Raw genomic sequence first — 19,152 nt, forward strand, 5'->3', positions numbered from 1 at the left:
TAAAAGATCCCTCATGCTGCAACTAAGACCCAGCACAGCCAAATAAATACATAAATAAATGTTCTAAAAAAAAGAAGCTACATACCCATTTAAACTGTTGTAAAAGGGTATTTTACATAATACAGTGTTCATAACAAGTATGTTTTCTATCCCAGTTTGAAAATATTAGAACTGATTTTTTTCTGAGTAGTGAAATTTCTTTACACTTTTAGCAATCACACTTTTAGCAATCACACTTTTAGGAATCCATCTCAAAGAGGAATTCTCAAGGATTCTCACCGTAGCACTATTTATAAAAGTATTTGAAACTATCCAAATGTCCATCACTAGGAGACTAGTTGAATAAACTATGCTACAGATACACTATGCAGTTGTAAAAAGAAAGGACTGTCTCTATAAACTACTATGGAGTGCTCTCCAGCACAGCCGATTCCCATCACTAAGTGAGAAAAGTAAGGCATAGAAAAATGCATACAGTATGCTACCACTTGCACAAGAAGGAGGCAATAAAAAAAGTTAACATGTATCTGCTTATATTTTAAAAATTAAAAAATAAAGGAAGGATAAACATTAAGATTTTTAAATACAGAATTAATTATTACCTAAGGAAAAAAGGGACTAGAATGGAGGAGACAAGGATAGAAGCCAGATATCTCTGAACATGCCAGGCATGGCAGCTTTGCCTTTGGAACTCTATAAATATTACAAATAATCATGACCAAAATTAAACAAAGCAATCCCTAAAATAAAAATAAAAAAAAAACTAAAATGAAGTAAATAAACTATTGTATCCAGTCAGTACCTAACCAAAGAGAAGAAAAACCATCTCAAGTGCTTTAAGCCTCTTACCCATTTCTAGTGGGATATACCTTTAAAAACAAACAAAAAAATACTATTTTAAAAAACCTTAACCTGTTTTTGTTCTTCATCTTGCTAGTGGTAATCCTGGCACCATTATTTTAAGACTGTGTGTGTAGTGTGAATTAGGCTGGTGCACTTGAGAAGTCGAATGTTTGGCATGGGTACAAATTCATTAAGGTCAAATAAAACTTCTGTAATACTATTTAACTGAACAAAACTCATGATGTATTTTTAACTTTAAAAAGAAACAAGTTTCCTAACTCTGTCCACTTTAAAGACCAGTGAATAATATCCGCTGCAGTCGCAAAGAGCACCCCCAGTGACGTTTGTGACCTCCAAATACCATTTTCCAATGAAACAGTATGTGAAGCTTTTTGGCTGACTCTAGTTCTGGGGCAGGAAATGAACGAGATGAATCTGAACATTTTATCATTCCAGAAAGCAAAGAAGCTATCAACTACAACTTGGATTTTGTCAAAAGAACTTCAACAAGCTCCCACTGGCTAAAACCGGGACCATTAGACCATGAGTATAGATAATAACTGCAACAAAATAAAACACAAATATGTTTACTGATGAATCAATAATCATACAAAAATATTCATAATCATACCAATAAGCCTCATTGGTCAAACCTTGGAAGGAAGATAGATAATCCATTTTTTCTTTTGAAAACGTCAAAAATTCAACATGGATGAACCTTGAACATATTATGTTGAGTGAGATAAGTCAGACAGAGATAGAAAAGGTAACGTATGATATCATGTATATGTGGAATCTAAAAAAGCCAAACTTGTAACAACAGAAAGTAAAATAGTGGTTACCAGGGGGTGGGGAGTGGGGGATAGGAAGATGTTGTTTAAGGGTACAAACCTGGAATGGGTAGTAAATAATCCCTAGAGATCTAATGCACAGTATAGTGAATACAGACAACAACAATGTATTATAATCATCAACCTTGCTAAGAGACTAGATTTAACAATCCCAACCACTAAAAAGAAAGGATCATATGTAATGTGATAGAGGTGCTAATTATCACTACAATGGCCATCAGATTAAAATATATAAATGCATCAGATTAACATGCTACACACCTTAAACTGTACAACATTATACGTCAAATGTACAGTCAGCCATCCGCATCCACAGGTTCCACATCTGCAAATACAGAGAGCCAACTATACTTTGCCATTTTATGTAAGGAACTTAAGGATCCATAGACTTTGGTATCCGAGCAGGGGGCAGGGGAGGTCCCTGGAACCAAACCCCTGTAGTTACCAAGGGATGTATTTCAATTTAAAAAAACAGTAAATAAATGAAAAATTTTAAATTCAAAAATCAGAAAGAACCATGCATTTATTCTGTCTTTCCTATATGAACTGTTCCTCATTGATGTGGGGAAGTTTCTTTTTACAGAAGTATTCCAGCTAATAAACAAAGGAGTAATAAAAGTTGAATATTACCACTTTGTAATCCCTAATCAATTAATGATCTAGGCAATGCTCATCAACATTTGCTAATATCACAAGAAGACAACCTCCTATAACAGATTGCATTCTGTGAAATACTCACACTGAATCTGGGTCTAACCAACCTTCTACTCTTATCTGTGAATGTAAAGAAAACAATGTGTTCTCAGGAAAATATTAAATGATGTCACGGAGCTGTAATCAGAAAATCCAGGCTGTGAAAAAAATCTGTGGAACACAGACTCAGTTTATTCACTCAAAAATTTACAAGGACGGAGGGGAAAATGACTTAAACTTAAGAGATATGTCAACCAATCATAATGTATGGAGCTTACTTAGATCCCAATGCAAACAAGCAAAGAGAGAGAGAGAGAGAGAGAGAGAGAGAGAGAGAGTGTGTGTGTGTGTGTGTGTGTGTGTGTGACAACCAGGAAAACGTAAACACTCACTGTACATTATAAAAATAGTAAGGAATTACTGGGGGGTTTTTTTTAGGCATAATAAAAATAGTACTGAAATTATGCTTAACTTTTTTTTAACTGAGGTACAGACATATAACGTCATATTCGTTTCAGATGCATAAAACATGATAATGAGGTATTTGTATACATTGCAGAATGATTACCACAATGTCTAGTTACCATCCATCACCATAAATAGCTACAACTTTTTTTCCCTTGTGATGAGGACTTTTATGATCTACTCTCTTGCAAATTTCAAAAAAAAAATGCAATTCAGAATTATTAATTATTGTTACCATGCTGTACATTTCATCCCCGTGACATATATGTCATAGCTTAACTCTGTAACCTTTTGACTCCCTTCACCCATTTCTCTCACCATCCTCAACCCCTGCCTCTGGCAACCACCAATCTGTTCCATGAGCTTGTGGGGTTTTGGGGGTTTTTTACTTAACTCTTAAGAGTCCTTATCTTTTAGAGATATATAGAAACACTTATGATTTGGACCTGGAATATGTTTCGTATGACCTGGGGGTGGAAATGGGGATGCAAAAGAAGATATAGATGAACTAAGACTGTCCAGGAGTCAGTAAATATAAAAGCTGGATTATGGATACACACCATTCTATTTTTGTATGTATGTGAGATTTCCCATAATAAAAAGATTTTTAAAAATCAAGGCAGTGTTAGGCAAAAAAGTCAGATAGTAGTGTTTGAAAATTAAATTCTTGTTTTTATTCAGTTGTATTAATTAAGAACAAGCAGGACAGCAAGATCCTTTTTGACCCACCTCCTAGAGAAATGGAAATAAAAACAAAAATAAACAAATGGGACCTAATGAAACTTAAAAGCTTTTGCACAGCAAAGGAAACCATAAACAAGACCAAAAGACAACCCTCAGAAAGGGAGAAAATATTTGCAAATGAAGCAACTGACAAAGGATTAATCTCCAAAATTTACAAGCAGCTCATGGACCTCAATAACGAAAAAACAAACAACCCAATCCAAAAATGGGCAGAACACCTAAATACACATTTCTCCAAAGAAGATATACAGACTGCCAACAAACACATGAAAGAATGCTCAACATCATTAATCATTAGAGAAATGCAAATCAAAACTACCATGAGATATCATCTCACACCAGTCAGAATGGCCATCATCAAAAAATCTAGAAACAATAAATGCTGGAGAGGGTGTGGAGAAAAGGGAACCCTCCTGCACTGCTGGTGGGAATGTGAATTGGTACAGCCACTATGGAGAACAGTATGGAGGTTCCTTAAAAAACTACAAATAGAACTACCATATGACCCAGCAATCCCACTACTGGGCATATACCCTGAGAAAAACATAATTCAAGAAGAGTCATGTACCAAAATGTTCACTGCAGCTCTATTTACAATAGCCAGGAGATGGAAACAACCTAAGTGTCCATCATCGGATGAATGGATAAAGAAGAAGTGGCACATATACACAATGGAATATTACTCAGCCATAAAAAGAAACGAAATTGAGCTATTTGTAATGAGGTGGATGGACCTAGAGTCTGTCATACAGAGTGAAGTCAGTCAGAAAGAGAAAGACAAATACCGTATGCTAACACATATATATGGAATTTAAGAAAAAAAAAATGTCATGAAGGACCTAGGGGTAAGACAGGAATAAAGACACAGACCTACTAGAGAATGGACTTCAGGATATGGGGAGGGGGAAGGGTAAGCTGTGACAAAGTGAGAGAGTGGCATGGACATATATACACTACCAAACGTAAAACAGATAGCTAGTGGGAAGCAGCCGCATAGCACAGGGAGATCAGCTCGGTGCTTTGTGACCACCTAGAGGGGTGGGATAGGGAAGGTGGGAGGGAGGGAGACACAAGAGGGAAGAGATATGGGAACCTATGTATATGTATAACTGATTCACTTTGTTATAAAGCAGAAACTAACAGACCATTGTAAAGCAATTATACTCCAATAAAGAGGTTAAAAAAAAAAAAAAAAAAGAACAAGCAGGAAGTAAATTGATACAGCCACTACGGAGAACAGTATGGAGCTTCCTTAAAAAACTAAAAATAGAACTACCATACGACCCAGCAATACCACTACTGGGCATATACCCTGAGAAAACCATAATTCAAAAAGAGTCACGTACCACAATGTTCACTGCAGCTCTATTTACAATAGCCAGGACATGGAAGCAACCTAAGTGTCCATCGACAGAGGAATGGATAAAAAAGATGTGGCACATATATATCATCGAATATTACTTGGCTATAAAAAGAAATGAAACTGAGTTATTTGTAGTGAGGGGGATGGACCTAGAGACTGTCATACAGAGTGAAGTAAGTCAGAAAGAGAAAAACAAATACCGTATGCTAACACATACATATGGAATCTAAAAAGAAAGCGGGGGGTGGGGGGCGGTCTGAAGAACCTAGGAGCAGGACAGGATTAAAGACGCAGACATAGAGAATGGACTTGAGGACACGGGAAGGGGGAAGGGTAAGCTGGGACGAAGTGAGAGAGTGGCGTGGACATATATACACTACCAAATGTAAAATAGATAGCTAGTGGGAAGCAGCCGCATAACACAGGGCAATCAGCTCAGTGCTTTGTGTCCACCTAGAGGGGTGGGATAGGGAGGGTGGAAAGGAGACGCAAGAAGGAGGGGATATGGGGATATATGTATACGTACAGCTGATTCACTTTGTTATACAGCAGCGACTAACACAACATTATAAAGCAATTATACTCCAGTAACGATGTTTAAAAAAAAAAAAAAAAGCAAGGAATATCATTAGGAAGATTACCAGACCTCTAACTTTAAAAGACTCTAATTTTCATGGCAATACAATTATTTCCAATCATTCCAGATCCAACTTTAAATCATCAAAACTGAAAGCCCATGACAAGTACCTTATATACCACCCTCTGCCTCAAACCCACCATTTTACCTTTAACATATTATAACCTAAACCAAGTCCATAACCTGCCCATGCCACTTGGAGTGCTAGAAGAAAAGAGTCTTCAACCTTTGGTACAGAGGTGAGTGCTTTTCCTTCTGAACTTCCATACTACCCTGCATATGCCTCAGTTATAAACAACACTCTGTATTATTTGTCTCTAGGCTATCTTCTCTACTAAACAACAGGTTTCTGACAGGAACACATTCCATTCACCTTCATATTTCCAGTATCTAGCAGAATGCCTGGCATGTTGCAGAACTTGAAGCAAATGACTGAATGAATGGCAGAGAAGAAATATATGAATGAATAAAACATGCCTGTTTATTAGTAGGGGGATAAACCTAAGAACATATATTTCAGACCACTTAATGAAAAGTACTGTGCAAATTCTCACCTAAAAAAGGAAGAACAGTAAATCTTCCTCTTTCTGACCATAAATAAATTGCTACTTAAATCTGTCTTGAGGCTTCACTGGAAAAGGCAGTTTATTTGTCAGTTATATATCTCATGGCTTCCTGGTACTGATCTTTTTGGGTTTTTTTAAAATTTATTTATTTATTATTATTTATTTTTGGCTGCATTGGGTCTTTGTTGCTGCACACAGGCTTTCTCTAGTTGCGGCGAGCGGGGGCTACTCGTCGTTGCAGTGCGCGGGCTTCTCATTGCAGTGGCTTCTCTTGCTGCAGAGCACAGGCTCTAGGAGTGCGGGCTTCAGTAGTTGTGGCACGTGGGCTGAGTAGTTGTGGCTTGTCGGCTCTAGAGCACAGGCTTAGTAGTTGTGGCGCACGGGCTTAGTTGCTCCGTGGCACGTGGGATCTTCCCAGACCAGGGCTTGAACCCATGTTCCCTGCATTGGCAGGCAGATTTTTAACCACTGCGCCATCAGGGGAGCCCCCGGTACTGATCTTCTTTAAAAATATATAATTTATTTATTTTATTTATTTATTTTTGGCTGCGCTGGGTCTTCATTGCTGCACTTGGTCTTTCTCTAGTTGCGGCGAGTGGGGGCTACTCCTCACTGTGGTGCGTGGGTTCCTCATTGCGGTGGCTTCTCTTGTGGAGCACGGGCTCTAGGGCGCACAGGCTTCAGTAGTTGTGGCTCGCAGGCTTAGTTGCTTCACAGCATGTGGGATCTTCCCGGACAAGGGATCGAACCCATGTCCTCTGCATTGGCAGGCGGATTCTTAACCACTGTACCACCAGGGAAGTACCCCTGGTACTGATCTTAATCCCACTCAGGCTTAACCCAGCCAATAACTTACTTGTAATACTGTTTCTGAAGGGCTGACATCTCCACCCTGAGAATCTGTTCCACTTTGGCAGGAAGGGATTTCTCCACATCTTTTTTCACTCTCCGGAGAAGGAAAGGCTCTAGCACCTTATGAAGACTCTGATAGCCATTCTCTCTCCCTTTCCCATGGTCTTCCTCAAAATCTTCCCAGAACTCAAACCTAGAGATGACACAGTATAGTGTTACTTAATTACAAAGAAGAAAAAAAGCGTTTTTCCAACTAAAATTTCTTTTTTAAGGAACCAAATAGGAAAAAAAATCTGTTAAAAAGAAAAATGAGTCTTCCCTATAAGGAAAAATAAATTTTATCAGTCGCTAGCTCTTGAATACAAGAGAGGGGAAAACAAAAAGGCAAGGGAAAACCAACTGAATCAATTCCATCAGTCTACACTAGGTAACAGCAGGTTTCCGATTCTGAGACTGGATCTAGAGTTCACAAAATATTTCAGTGTATCATGCAAGTAGTATGTAAGTAACATAATAAGTTACTGTGATAAAATGTTAGGCAGAAAAATTAATCATAAGGTATCTTTTAATAAGCTGCAATTTACTGGGAAAACAAAATTCAGAGGTCAAAGAATAATTAGTGGTGATATTACAGCTATCACTAGTCAGAGGTAAAAGTTATACAGTTTCCATCAGTAATCCTCACTGCTCATAGATTAAAAAGTTAATGGATTATAATGACAGTAAACAAGTGACAGCCCCCAGACAAGAAGAGCAATATAAGTGATACAAAATTAATACTAATAGAACTTGGGGACACAAAATTTACTAATGAATTTTAAAATGTTATCACCCGTAATAATTTTGCCTGAACTCTACAGATAAAAGTTTCTCCTGTTTAAATCTTAATTTAACCATCTTTGGTTCACTAAAGGATTTGTGGCAGAAATCCAGTATGGGACATCAAATTTCTTTCAAAAATAAAAATTGAAAGAAATTTATTTCATGAGGCTTAGGAAAATATGCTCTGACTTGCTACTAGAAAGCCAGCAAAGCACTTGGAAGAAGTTGCTTAGTTTTGTGTGCAGACTGAAGCTCAGTGGGTGAGGCGCTGCCCCATGGTCTGCTTTCTGACATCAGGAGGCCCAGCTCTGCTGAGGCCAGTGAAGTCCCAGAATAATAAACTCAGTGACTCGACATTATCAAGAGCTATGTAATACGCTCTCTGATAAGACAGAAAGTCAAAGAGAGCAAATGCCAGCACTGTCACCGGGCAAAAGGATGTCAACAGAGTCTGCTGCCATTGTCATTTCTGAACTCATGAATGGCCAAGCATTTCATCAGGCACTAGGAGCATCAGTATCAGCCCTAGTGACAGCTGGAAATGCCTGAAACAACCGTGTTTGGAGAAGCAGACAAAACGATCTTTTGGGGTAGAGATCTAAAAACATAATTAATGCTTCTAGCTCAACAAAACTAAAGTAAACTGTATTTTGCCACACTGCTATGAAGGTACTCTAAGAACATAAAATAAAATGAGTTAAAACTGGTAAGAGGATTAAAAGGAACAATGTAAACTAAGCTATCTCAATACCATCTCACACACAAAATGTATGAGGCAACTGGAAATGAGGGACCATCACTATATATCAGGCCATTTTCTGAAGAACTGAGAGATAATTTCAAAAGAATGTTTTAATTTATGTAACACATATTGTAATTAATTAAAACTTTACTAGTCTAGGGGCCTCCCTGGTGGCGCAGTGGTTGAGAGTCCGCCTGCCGATGCAGGGGATACGGGTTCGTGCCCCGGTCTGGGAGGATCCCATATGCCGCGGAGCGGCTGGGCCTGTGAGCCATGGCCGCTGAGCCTGTGCGTCCGGAGCCTGTGCTCCGCAGGGGGAGAGGCCACAACAGTGAGAGGCCCGCATACAGCAAAAAAAAAAAAAAAAACTTTACTAGTCTAAAAACTTAAATAATAAACTTTTTTTTTACAAGACTTACTTCCCCTACTGTTTTAGGGAACAAATATTTTCACCCACCTACTGTACTCTTACTACGTTTAAAGGAGTTAATATGAGATACTATTTCTTTATATACACATTGAATTGTTTATGAACTACCTGTGGCTGCTTTCTGTCTATACAGCAGATGAGTAGCTGTGACAGAGACCATAATGCCTACAAGCTGAAAATGTTTACTACCAGGTCCTTTAAGAAAAAGTTTGCTGTTCCCTGCAATAGACAACCGTCAATTTATAACACCACATATATAAAAGGTATATGGTCAGCGTGGTGAACTTATAATGATATAATGATACCACACCACAGCCTAGAGAGTCATTATTTTGGTTATTTCCCTGTTAATCAACTTCTGTATTTAACATGTCTCTCACCAAAGTAGAAACAATTTTGATTATTTAAATTTTCCATATCTTGGGATTTTAGAAAAACAGAAGCTCACTCTACTGAGGAATAACAAAAAAAAAAATTAAATCAAAGCAGTGAGAATGGTATACTAGAAGTCATGAGATAAATATGTGAAAGGAAAAGTGCAAAAAAATTCACAGACTGGCCTAGACAGCAGAAGCAAAAGTAAAAAAAAGATTTCAACACTAAGAGGTTAAGATCTCTGAAAATACTCTATCAAACTGAGTTATTTTGTAGGGTGGGCATGAAGTACATATTTGCACACGATTATCTTTATAAGCTGAACTCTGATGTAGTCATAGCTCTATCTTTAATACCAAGCTCCATGCTGTGCAAAATACTACATACAAAACAAAGTGGCTCACTGATATAAACCTATAATAAGGGTACTAATAACATACAGTAAGGGTAGGCTCCTGGCCAGAGCCGACATGCAGGAAATGTGCTCGGACTGACTCTGCACAAAGGAAACAGCATTTTAGTTGGTTAAAAAGACGACTAACTTTTGGATGTTGCGAACAATGGCCTATCACAGTTGAGGAGGGGAGAGTCCAGAAGTTACCTGAGCAAACCTAATTCTCTTCCGTACAATAACAATTCTTCAGTGGATCATTTCCTTAAAAAGAACAAGTGGTTGTATAGAGCCATAATGAACCTCAGGAACTACCGCTAAGGGTGGGGAAAATACTTCACAGGATTTGTCACCCACACAGTAAGCTCAGGCAGAAATAAAGGAAAATCTCCACTCCTTAACTAATGGGTTTCCTTCTTATACACGCATCTTTGTGAAAAATAATGTTTTTTTTAAATGTTTGAAAATAATAATGTTTTAAAAACAAAGTTTGCAAAGAGAAAAGGCTCTCTTATACACACACACAGTGCATCTCTAACTCCAATCCATCCTTCAATAAGTAATCCAACTGGCCATATGGAAAACTTTGGCAGACACTATCTGAATGATCATCTCTAATGGAAAAAGTAATTCAAAGTTCCTCTTTCCAAAACGTAGCCCATGCTGGGTGGAATGCCACAGGTGCTTAACAGCAACAAAAAATGAATTATGGCCATTTAGGAGCCAAAATCCCTACCATCCACTTCAGTAACCAAGTACAGAAGGGCAAATCTTAGCTAAATTCGTTGGAGGAAACTAGGCATCACATTTCTTTTTCTAAATATCAAGCACATATGTTCCCACAGTGCCTCAAGATCCCTACTACGTAGAATGCTTTTACTTCATCTCAATGGTGCTATGAAGGATGTACTATTTCTCTTAGAATTTGAAGTTTAAAGGACATTGGCCTCAGTCACAGAAGACCAGAAACTGAACTCAGTCCACCCACTTATTAACCGTGTGATATGAGACACATTTTCATCATCTCTCTACGACAGCATATTCTTATTACAATCTGAGGCTAAACGTAGAGAGTGTATCAAAAATTAGATATGAGAAAACTATAAAAACTATAAAGTAATATACATGAAAATTCTCTTATCCATTTCAGAAAACAAAGATTAATAACTAATAATTGATACCCTCGCTGTCCCTAAACTTTTATACATTATCTGTTTTACAGCACATATAACCTTTGAAAAGCACACTTTATAAAAACATGGGCTTCTGCTAATACATGGTATGGACAGGGTATTCACTACAGAATGGACACAATGTTCAAAAAGAAAAGGGGGCAACTGCCTCCCTCCTCAGAAAGGTGACTACTATTGACTTACAGAGTTCTATGGAAGGAACAGAGGATCCAGGTGAGCAGGAAGCAGGACAGGCAAAAGATTAGCAGTGAGACGGGGTGGGGAGGGTGGAGGATGACAGAATGAGCAATGTGGGGAGACCTGAGGAACCCGCTCACGTAGTGCTTCTCAACTGGTGGTAATTTTGCCCCTCTGGGGCACACTTGGCAATGCTACAAGACATTTTTGGTTGTCACAACTGAGTCATTCCTGGCATGTAGTGGGTAGTGGACAAGGATGCTGTTAAACATCATATAATGCAAAGGAGAGCCCCCACTGTAAAAAAGAATTATCCAGCCCAAAATGTCAATAGTGCTAAGGTTGAGAAAACCCTGTTCTAAGGGAAGGCATAGGAAGCAGGGGTGCAGAGGGGCCTCCTCTCTCAGAAGCATACTATAGTGAGGATACCTGCAAAAAAGGAAACAGTCTAGGCCTGTTCTACTAACAGTTATAGTGAACGTATGCAAAATCAGAGTGGTCAAGTTTCTCTATCCATCTTCTGAAGAGTCTTAAACTACTCTTCAAAAATAAAGGTGAGGGCTTCCCTGGTGGCGCAGTGGTTGAGAGTCTGCCTGCCGATGCAGGGGACACGGGTTCGTGCCCCGGTCCGGGAAGATCCCACATGCCACGGAGCGGCTAGGCCCGTGAGCCATGGCCGCCGAGCCTGTGCGTCCGGAGCCTGTGCTCCGCAACGGGAGAGGCCACAACAGTGAGAGGCCCGCGTACTGCAATAAAATAAAAATTTTTTTAAAATAAAGGTGAAGGGACTTCCCTGGTGGTATAGTGGTTAAGAATCCGCCTTCCAAGGCAGGGGACATGAGTTCGATCCCTGGTCCAGGAAGATCCCACGTGCCTCAGAGCAACTAAGCCCATGTGCCACAACTACTGAGCCTGCACTCTAGAGCCTGCAAGCCACAACTACTGAAGCTCAGATGCCCTAGAGCCCATGCTCCGCAACAAGAGAAGCCTGTGCACCGCAACAAAGAGTAGCCCCCACTCGCCCCAACTAGAGAAAGCCCGCGCACAGCAACGAAGACCCAATGCAGCCAAAAAAAAGAAAAAAAAAAAAAGGTGAAAAAAGAACAGCCACAGACAAATGAAGACAGAATTTGTGGTTAGAAGGCCTCCCTTACAAGAAGTACTAAAGCGAGCCCTTAAGGCTAAAAAGTAAGTGACACCAGATGGCAACTTGAATCCACAGGAAGAAATGAAGATCACTGGAAATGATAACATAAAATGGGTAAACATAAAAGATTGTATATATAAAAAAAAAAAAAAAAAAAAAAAAAAAGATTGTATAAATATATTTTTCCCTTTCCTTAATTTCCTTAAAACAGAAGCCTGAATAAAGCAATAATTATATCACTGTATTCTTAGGTTTACAACACAAGGAAGGAGGTGAAAATGGAACTATGATGCAGAAAAGTTGCTATATTTTACCAAAATTAAATCAGTATTAATTTTAAGAAAATTGTGATAAGATGTATATACTAAAAACCTTAGAGCAAGCACTACAAAATAAAACTTAAAAAAATCAATTAACAGAAGAACCCAAATGGCAAACTAAAAACTACTTGTTGAAACAAAAGGCAGTAAAAAAGAAACAAAAAAAGAAATATGACATACAAAGGGAAAAAGCAAAATAGCAGACATAAATCCAACCATATCAATAATTACATTAATATGAATGAACTAAACACTCCAACCAAAAGGCAGAGATTGTCTAACTAGAGAAAAAAGGAAGATCCAACTATATGCTGTCTACAAGAGACACATTTTAGACCCAAATAAACAGGTTCAAAGTAAAACAATGGAAAATAGTATTCCATGCAAACAGATACCAGAAGAGAGCTGAGGAGCTATAAGAAAATCAAAATAGACCTAAGGAACAAGAAATATTATTAAAGATAAAGAGGGACATCTTATAATGATAAAAAGGTCAATAAATCAGGAATATGTAACAAATACAAATGTGCACATACCTAACAACAAAACCCCCAAACTGACAGAACTGAAAGAAGTAGGTCATTCAACAACTGTAGTTAAATATTAAAATACTCACTCTCAATTACTGATAGAACAACTAGACATGAAGTCAGCAAAGATACAGAAGGAAGACTATTAACCAAGTTGACTTAATGGACACTTACAGAATTCTACCCAACAAAAGCAGAATAAACATTATTCTTTTCAAGTACACATGCAATATATTCTCCAAGATGGAAAACATAGTAGACCATATAACAAGTAACAATTCATTTAAAGCATGTTCTCTAAGATAAAAGTAAACTACAGATCATTTGGGAAATAATTAAATATTTGGAAATTAAATAACACACTTCTCAAAAAAAAAAAACCGCCATGCATGAAAGAAAAAAATCAAGAGATATTCAAAAATAGGTGAAACTGAATGAAAACAAAAACACAAGATATCAACATTTATGGGATGCAGCTAAAGCAGGACATAGGGGGAACCTATACCTTTAAGTACCTATATTGCGAAAAGGAAGAAAGAGACTTAAATCAATAATCTAAGCTTCCATCTTAAGAAAACAGAAAATAAGAAAATTAAATGAAAAACAAAGGAAGGCAATAATAAAAATGAGAGTAGAAATAAATGAAATTCTAAAATAGAGAAAAAAACAAAATAACATCCAAAGCTGGTGTCTTTGAAAACATCCCCAAAATTGTTAAAAGCTTTACCTAAAAAGACCAAGAGACGAGACACAAAATTGCCATAATCAAAGAATTATTTAGATCAGTACTGATCCTTCAAAAATTAAAAGGATTATGAGGAAATACTACAGCTTTATGCCAACAAGTTAGACAACTTAGGTGAAATAAACAAATTGTCAGAAAGACACAAATTAACAAAACTGTCAAAATGCAATAGAAAACCTGAATGGACCTATAACTAGAAACAGAAATAGTCATTAAAAATTTTCCCACAAACAGAAGCTAAAGCTCACAAGGCAACACTAGTGAATCCTATCAAATATTTTAAAAAGAAGTAACATAGGGCTTCCCTGGTGGCACAGTGGTTGAGAGTCCGCCTGCCCATGCAGGGGACACGGGTTCGTGCCCCGGTCCGGGAAGATCCCACATGTCACAGAGCGGCTGGATCCGTGAGCCATGGCCGCTGAGCCTGCACACCCGGAGCCTGTGCTCCGCAACAGGAGAGGCCACAACAGTGAGAGGCCCGTGTGCCACAAAAAAAAAAAAAGTAACATAAATCTTAAACATTCTGACCAACTCAGATTTATCCCAGGATTAAAAGGTTGGCTAAAAAGGAACTAATGTTACATACCATACTGGTAGAATAAAGAGCAAAAACCACATGGTCACCTCAAAGATAAAGAAGAACAGCATATGACAAAATCCAACACTCAATCCATCACTCACTAGGAATTACAAGAAAACTTCCTCAACCTTATAAAGGGTACATAACAAAAATTCTGTAACATCCTACTCCCACCAATTCTACTCAACGTGGAGGTTCTAGCCAGTACAATAAGGCAAAAGATAAAAGGCATCCACCTGCATTGGAGAAATGAAGTATTACAGCCTTTACTTAGAGAAGATCTGAGTCTAATATAAAGCACTTCAATACAGACTATTTAAAAAAAAAATTAAAAACCTCTTCAACTCAGAAGGCAAACAATCCAATTGAAAAATGGGTAAAAGATTTAACAGATATTTCACCAAAGATATACAAATGGCTAATGAACACAGGAAAAGGTGTGCAACATTATTAGTCATTATACAAATGCAAGTCAGAACACAATGAGATACCACTACACATCCACCAGAAGAGCTAGAATCCAAAAGATTGACAATACACCAAGTACTGGTGATGATACAGACAAACTAGAAAATTCAAAACATTTCTGCTGAGAATATAAAATGGTACAGTCTCTTTGGAAAACAGCGGGTAATTTAAGTTAAGTATACACTTTCTGAACAACCTGGCAATTTCACTCCTATAGATCTAGTCATACGTCCACACAAAGACAAAATAATCCAAAACTGAAGCAATCCAAACATCCATCAACTGGTGACTGGATGTGCATACAATGGACTATCACTCCATAATAAGAAAATAACTCCTAATAAACTCTATAACATGGGAGAATCTCAAAATTATTATGCTAAATAAAAGCAGCCAAAAGCAAAAGACTACTTATAGGATTTAATTTAGATGAAATTTCTAGAAATTTCATCTCTAGAGATGAAAGCTGATTCGTGATTGCCTACAGCTAGAAGATGAGGCAGAAATTAACTACAGACGAGAGGGAACTTTTTTCAGTGAGGAAAATATTCTACAAGTAGCTAATGGTGATGGTTGCACAATTCTATAAATTTACTAAAAAATATTAATTTGTATATTTGCAATGGTACATTTTATGGTATGTAAATTATATCCCAATAGGCTGTTTAAAAAAAAAGGTAACAACACATCGGGAAAGGGACCATTTCTCTATTGTTCCTTAGGCCATCCAAAATGCCTTGTTCAGTTTATGGCATACAGTAGGCACTCAGTCTTTTCTAAATTTAAAAAAAAAAAACTGTGGAGCATTTACTTGTCAATTTGACAACTCTCAATTTAACTGTTTATTGCATGCCAGGTACCATTCTAGGCAATGTGGACCACGGATGAATAAAGTAAATAAGATCTCTGCTACTTCTGAATGCATAATTTAATTAATGACATGGTATGAATGAGGAAATAAATGAAAAAGAGAGAGGTGCCATATAGAAAATAAAACGGGGTATGGATGATAAGCATGTCTGATAAGGAACTTGAGGTTCAGTGGTCTGAGGAGACCTCTAAAAGGAGGTGGTCATATAAGCTGAGGCAAAGATGTTAATAAGTGACTGGCCATATGAAGATAAGGAGGAGAAAAAACATTCCAGACAAAAAGAATAGCAATGCTTGGCATGTTAAAGGAACAGAAAGATGGCCAGGATGGCTGGAGCACAATTAGTAATGGAGAAAGTGGTATGAGATGGGTCAGACTAAGTAGGGTATTCCAAATCAGGGTAAAGAATTTAGATTTCATTTTAAGTATCACTGAACACCAATGGATAATTTTAAGTTTTATGAAACGTGCATACCATCTTTCCCACAAAAATCTTTTCAGTAAAGACATTCCACAATTCTTTACTAAGTTAGATTTTAATAAGACCTAAACCCAGTGCTATTGTTATCAAAAGGTTAGACTTAAGATATTTTTTAATACTTGTCAGATTGTGTACCTTGTATACTTTTTTCAATTATATTGATCACCTTATAACAATAGGGAGAAGGTCTGATGTTTCCTATTTATCAATTATTTCCCCCAAAGCATTAAATGATTCAAATGTTTGGTAGACAGTATGCTTTCTTTCTTAACAGACTGATTTCTGAGCTTTCTATCATTTGTTATGAAACATTTTACTACTTTTGTTGCTGCTTCAATGCTTTGCTTTCCCCAAACCATGCCATCTGTTTTCCCTAAGGTTTACTAAAAAAGTTAAAGAGCATTGGCATTTCAGACATTCTAGCATCTTTTGAAACACATAGGAAGGAGCTTACTTCTCCGGCATAATAAAGTGCAGCAAGGACCAGAGCTCTTTGAGGGAATTCTGAAGAGGGGTCCCCGTAATCAGGAGCCTATGGTTGGACTTGAAATCAATCAGAGTTTTATACAATAAAGAGTCATCATTCTTCAACCGATGGGCTTCGTCCACTCCCAGAAAGGCCCAGTTAATACTGCCCAGCACAGTCTAAAGTAAAAACAAAACAGAACGAGCCACCAGGTCAGAAGGGAACCCAAAAGTACTTTCAAGTGTTAATTATCTCTGTACAAATATCATCACAAAGGTATACAAAGAAACATTTATTCTTCACTGACTTAAAGTATATCAGGACTCTTCTGTTTATTCTGTTAGTTAACAGATTGGTGTCTACTCAAAGGAGCAGGTCATCCTCTAAAAGCTATAGGGGGGGTCTTTTATGCCAGGTTTTGCTGCATGCCTCAAAGTGAAAACAAAAAAACTGGTATGCTGGGCAAAAACAACACAAAAACAAAAAATACATGATTTTGCAGTCTCTCCTTAATCAAGATTCTTCTCTGCCTATTCTCCACCCCAACCTTGAAGCATGGAAACACCAAGAGCCACCAAATTGAACTTGTTTATGCTTATTATCACCAGTGGGATCACCTGGCACATACACATTTCTTAGTAACTGTGGGAAGGAGATAATTTAAAGAGCTTCATTTTTCTGTCCTCCTCCTCAGAGACCCTTACACAACATCTGTTCTGGAGAAATGCTTAATAATAAGATGGGAAGTACCTGAGAGGGCACTCAAGACCAGCTTCCAATGACTGACTAGAATCTCCAGTAAGTTACTGGTCTCAATACCCTTTCACCTATTTAATTCAATTGGCTTAGGTGACCCAAGGTCCCCTTCAACTGTAAGGTTCTGCTTATTTTTTAATAACCTTAATATTCTTCATGGATTTTTTTTGTTTGTTCATTTGTTTGCTTTTTTAAAATAAGAAAAGAAAAGTAACATGGCAAGGGGGAGGCAAAGACCCCATCATTTGGACAAGTCACACTCCAAAATTTAGCCTTATGGTTACCAATTACACACCTTATCTTTTAAGAGGATCTCATATGTTGTTATAAGTGCATTGAACTTCAGCCTTTTGGTCTGACAGTGAATCCATTCATATTCTCGTATCTATAAGAGAAAACGATTATTAAGATATAATTTCTACCTTTACCTTTCTATATCACCAACAAGTCTTATGACAGATGCAATAAATATACCGAATAAAAAATAAATCTGATTAGAATTTAATCAATACCTTATACATTCTAAACTGACCTAAGCAACCAAAGTATAGAGCAATATGAGTTAGAATTAAAAGATCTATCGTGGAGCAGCAAAAACTTTATTGCCAGAATTCAAATAAATTGTCATCTCCCTCTGCCCCCCTCCACCCCCAATATATTTGACCACAAAAATGCATTTCATCAGCAATTAAACCCTGGTAACTTGAACTCATCTAGGGATCTCCCAGAATGAGAACTTTCTTAAGGAAATACAATTTGATCATTCTTTGGGTAGGGCATACTTTTATTAGTAAATAAAACAAATTCCAACCTCTGGCTTGATCAGAAATTTCATTAATCATACAGCAGAAAGATGTGGCCCCCAAGAAAAAGGAAAAGGAGGCTTACAGGATGAAAATACAATTTAATATGAATGAAAATAACGTCAACGCAAAGGAACACAAAAACTAACACATTCGTACTGAAGTATAATATAATGTATTTAACTGGACACCCAGTAAGCACAATGGCCCATGACAGAGCTCCTACAGTTTGGCTGTCAAGTTAACAACTGGAGGACAAGTCAAGGAGAGCTGCAGGGACTCACCACAAAGAAAAGGAGTACTGGAAAGAAAAGAAAATGTCCCTGATTCCACAGTTTTTTAGAGTTCACTTTCTTTGTCTTCACCTTTCAATGCAGTAGTGCTTGAAGCAATTCTGCACAATCTAGAACTTTTTCCTTTTTTAATGGTTAACGAATGGATTAACAAACTTAAGAACTACTATAGACTTAGAAACTCAAAATTGGAGCAATGAAGTCTGCCAGAGTTTAGGTTAGAAAATTTTAATGAAAATATTGAATAAAAATGAATTTGCATTAGCATGGTAATATATGGTTGTAACATCTCTCTCAAAGGTTGAGGACTCCTGATGGCTTGCTCTTATTATAAGCAATCCCCTAGAAACAGTTTATTCCAACATACACACAGTGGTGAAAAAGCAAAGGTCTGGGACCAGACGGGTCTTTGTCCCAATCCCAGCTCTGCCACATTCCAGCTGGCCTGGGGACAATTGTTAAACTCTCTGAGTCAATTTCTTCATCAGTAGATTGGAAAGAACATCATCTACTTTGAAGACTACCATAAGGATTATAGGTAATATATA

General features: G+C 37.5%; 1 protein-coding gene across 7 annotated transcripts in view; it reads right to left on the reverse strand.

Moving 5' to 3' along the window:
• CHD2 (chromodomain helicase DNA binding protein 2) overlaps nucleotides 1-19,152 on the reverse strand; it is a 122,477-nt gene that overhangs the window by 58,690 nt on the left and 44,635 nt on the right. For all 7 annotated transcript variants that reach the window (XM_082617122.1, XM_082617125.1, XM_082617120.1 and 4 more), the window contains 3 exons: nucleotides 17,804-17,893; nucleotides 16,741-16,931; nucleotides 7,019-7,207 (listed from right to left, as the gene is read on the reverse strand). In XM_082617122.1, coding sequence (XP_082473248.1) covers nucleotides 7,019-7,207; nucleotides 16,741-16,931; nucleotides 17,804-17,893 — 470 coding nt within the window. The remainder of the gene's footprint in view (nucleotides 1-7,018; nucleotides 7,208-16,740; nucleotides 16,932-17,803; nucleotides 17,894-19,152) is intronic.

Source organism: Mesoplodon mirus (genome assembly GCF_964341445.2).
Source record: "Mesoplodon mirus genome assembly, chromosome: 4".
Taxonomy (NCBI): domain Eukaryota; kingdom Metazoa; phylum Chordata; class Mammalia; order Artiodactyla; family Ziphiidae; genus Mesoplodon; species Mesoplodon mirus.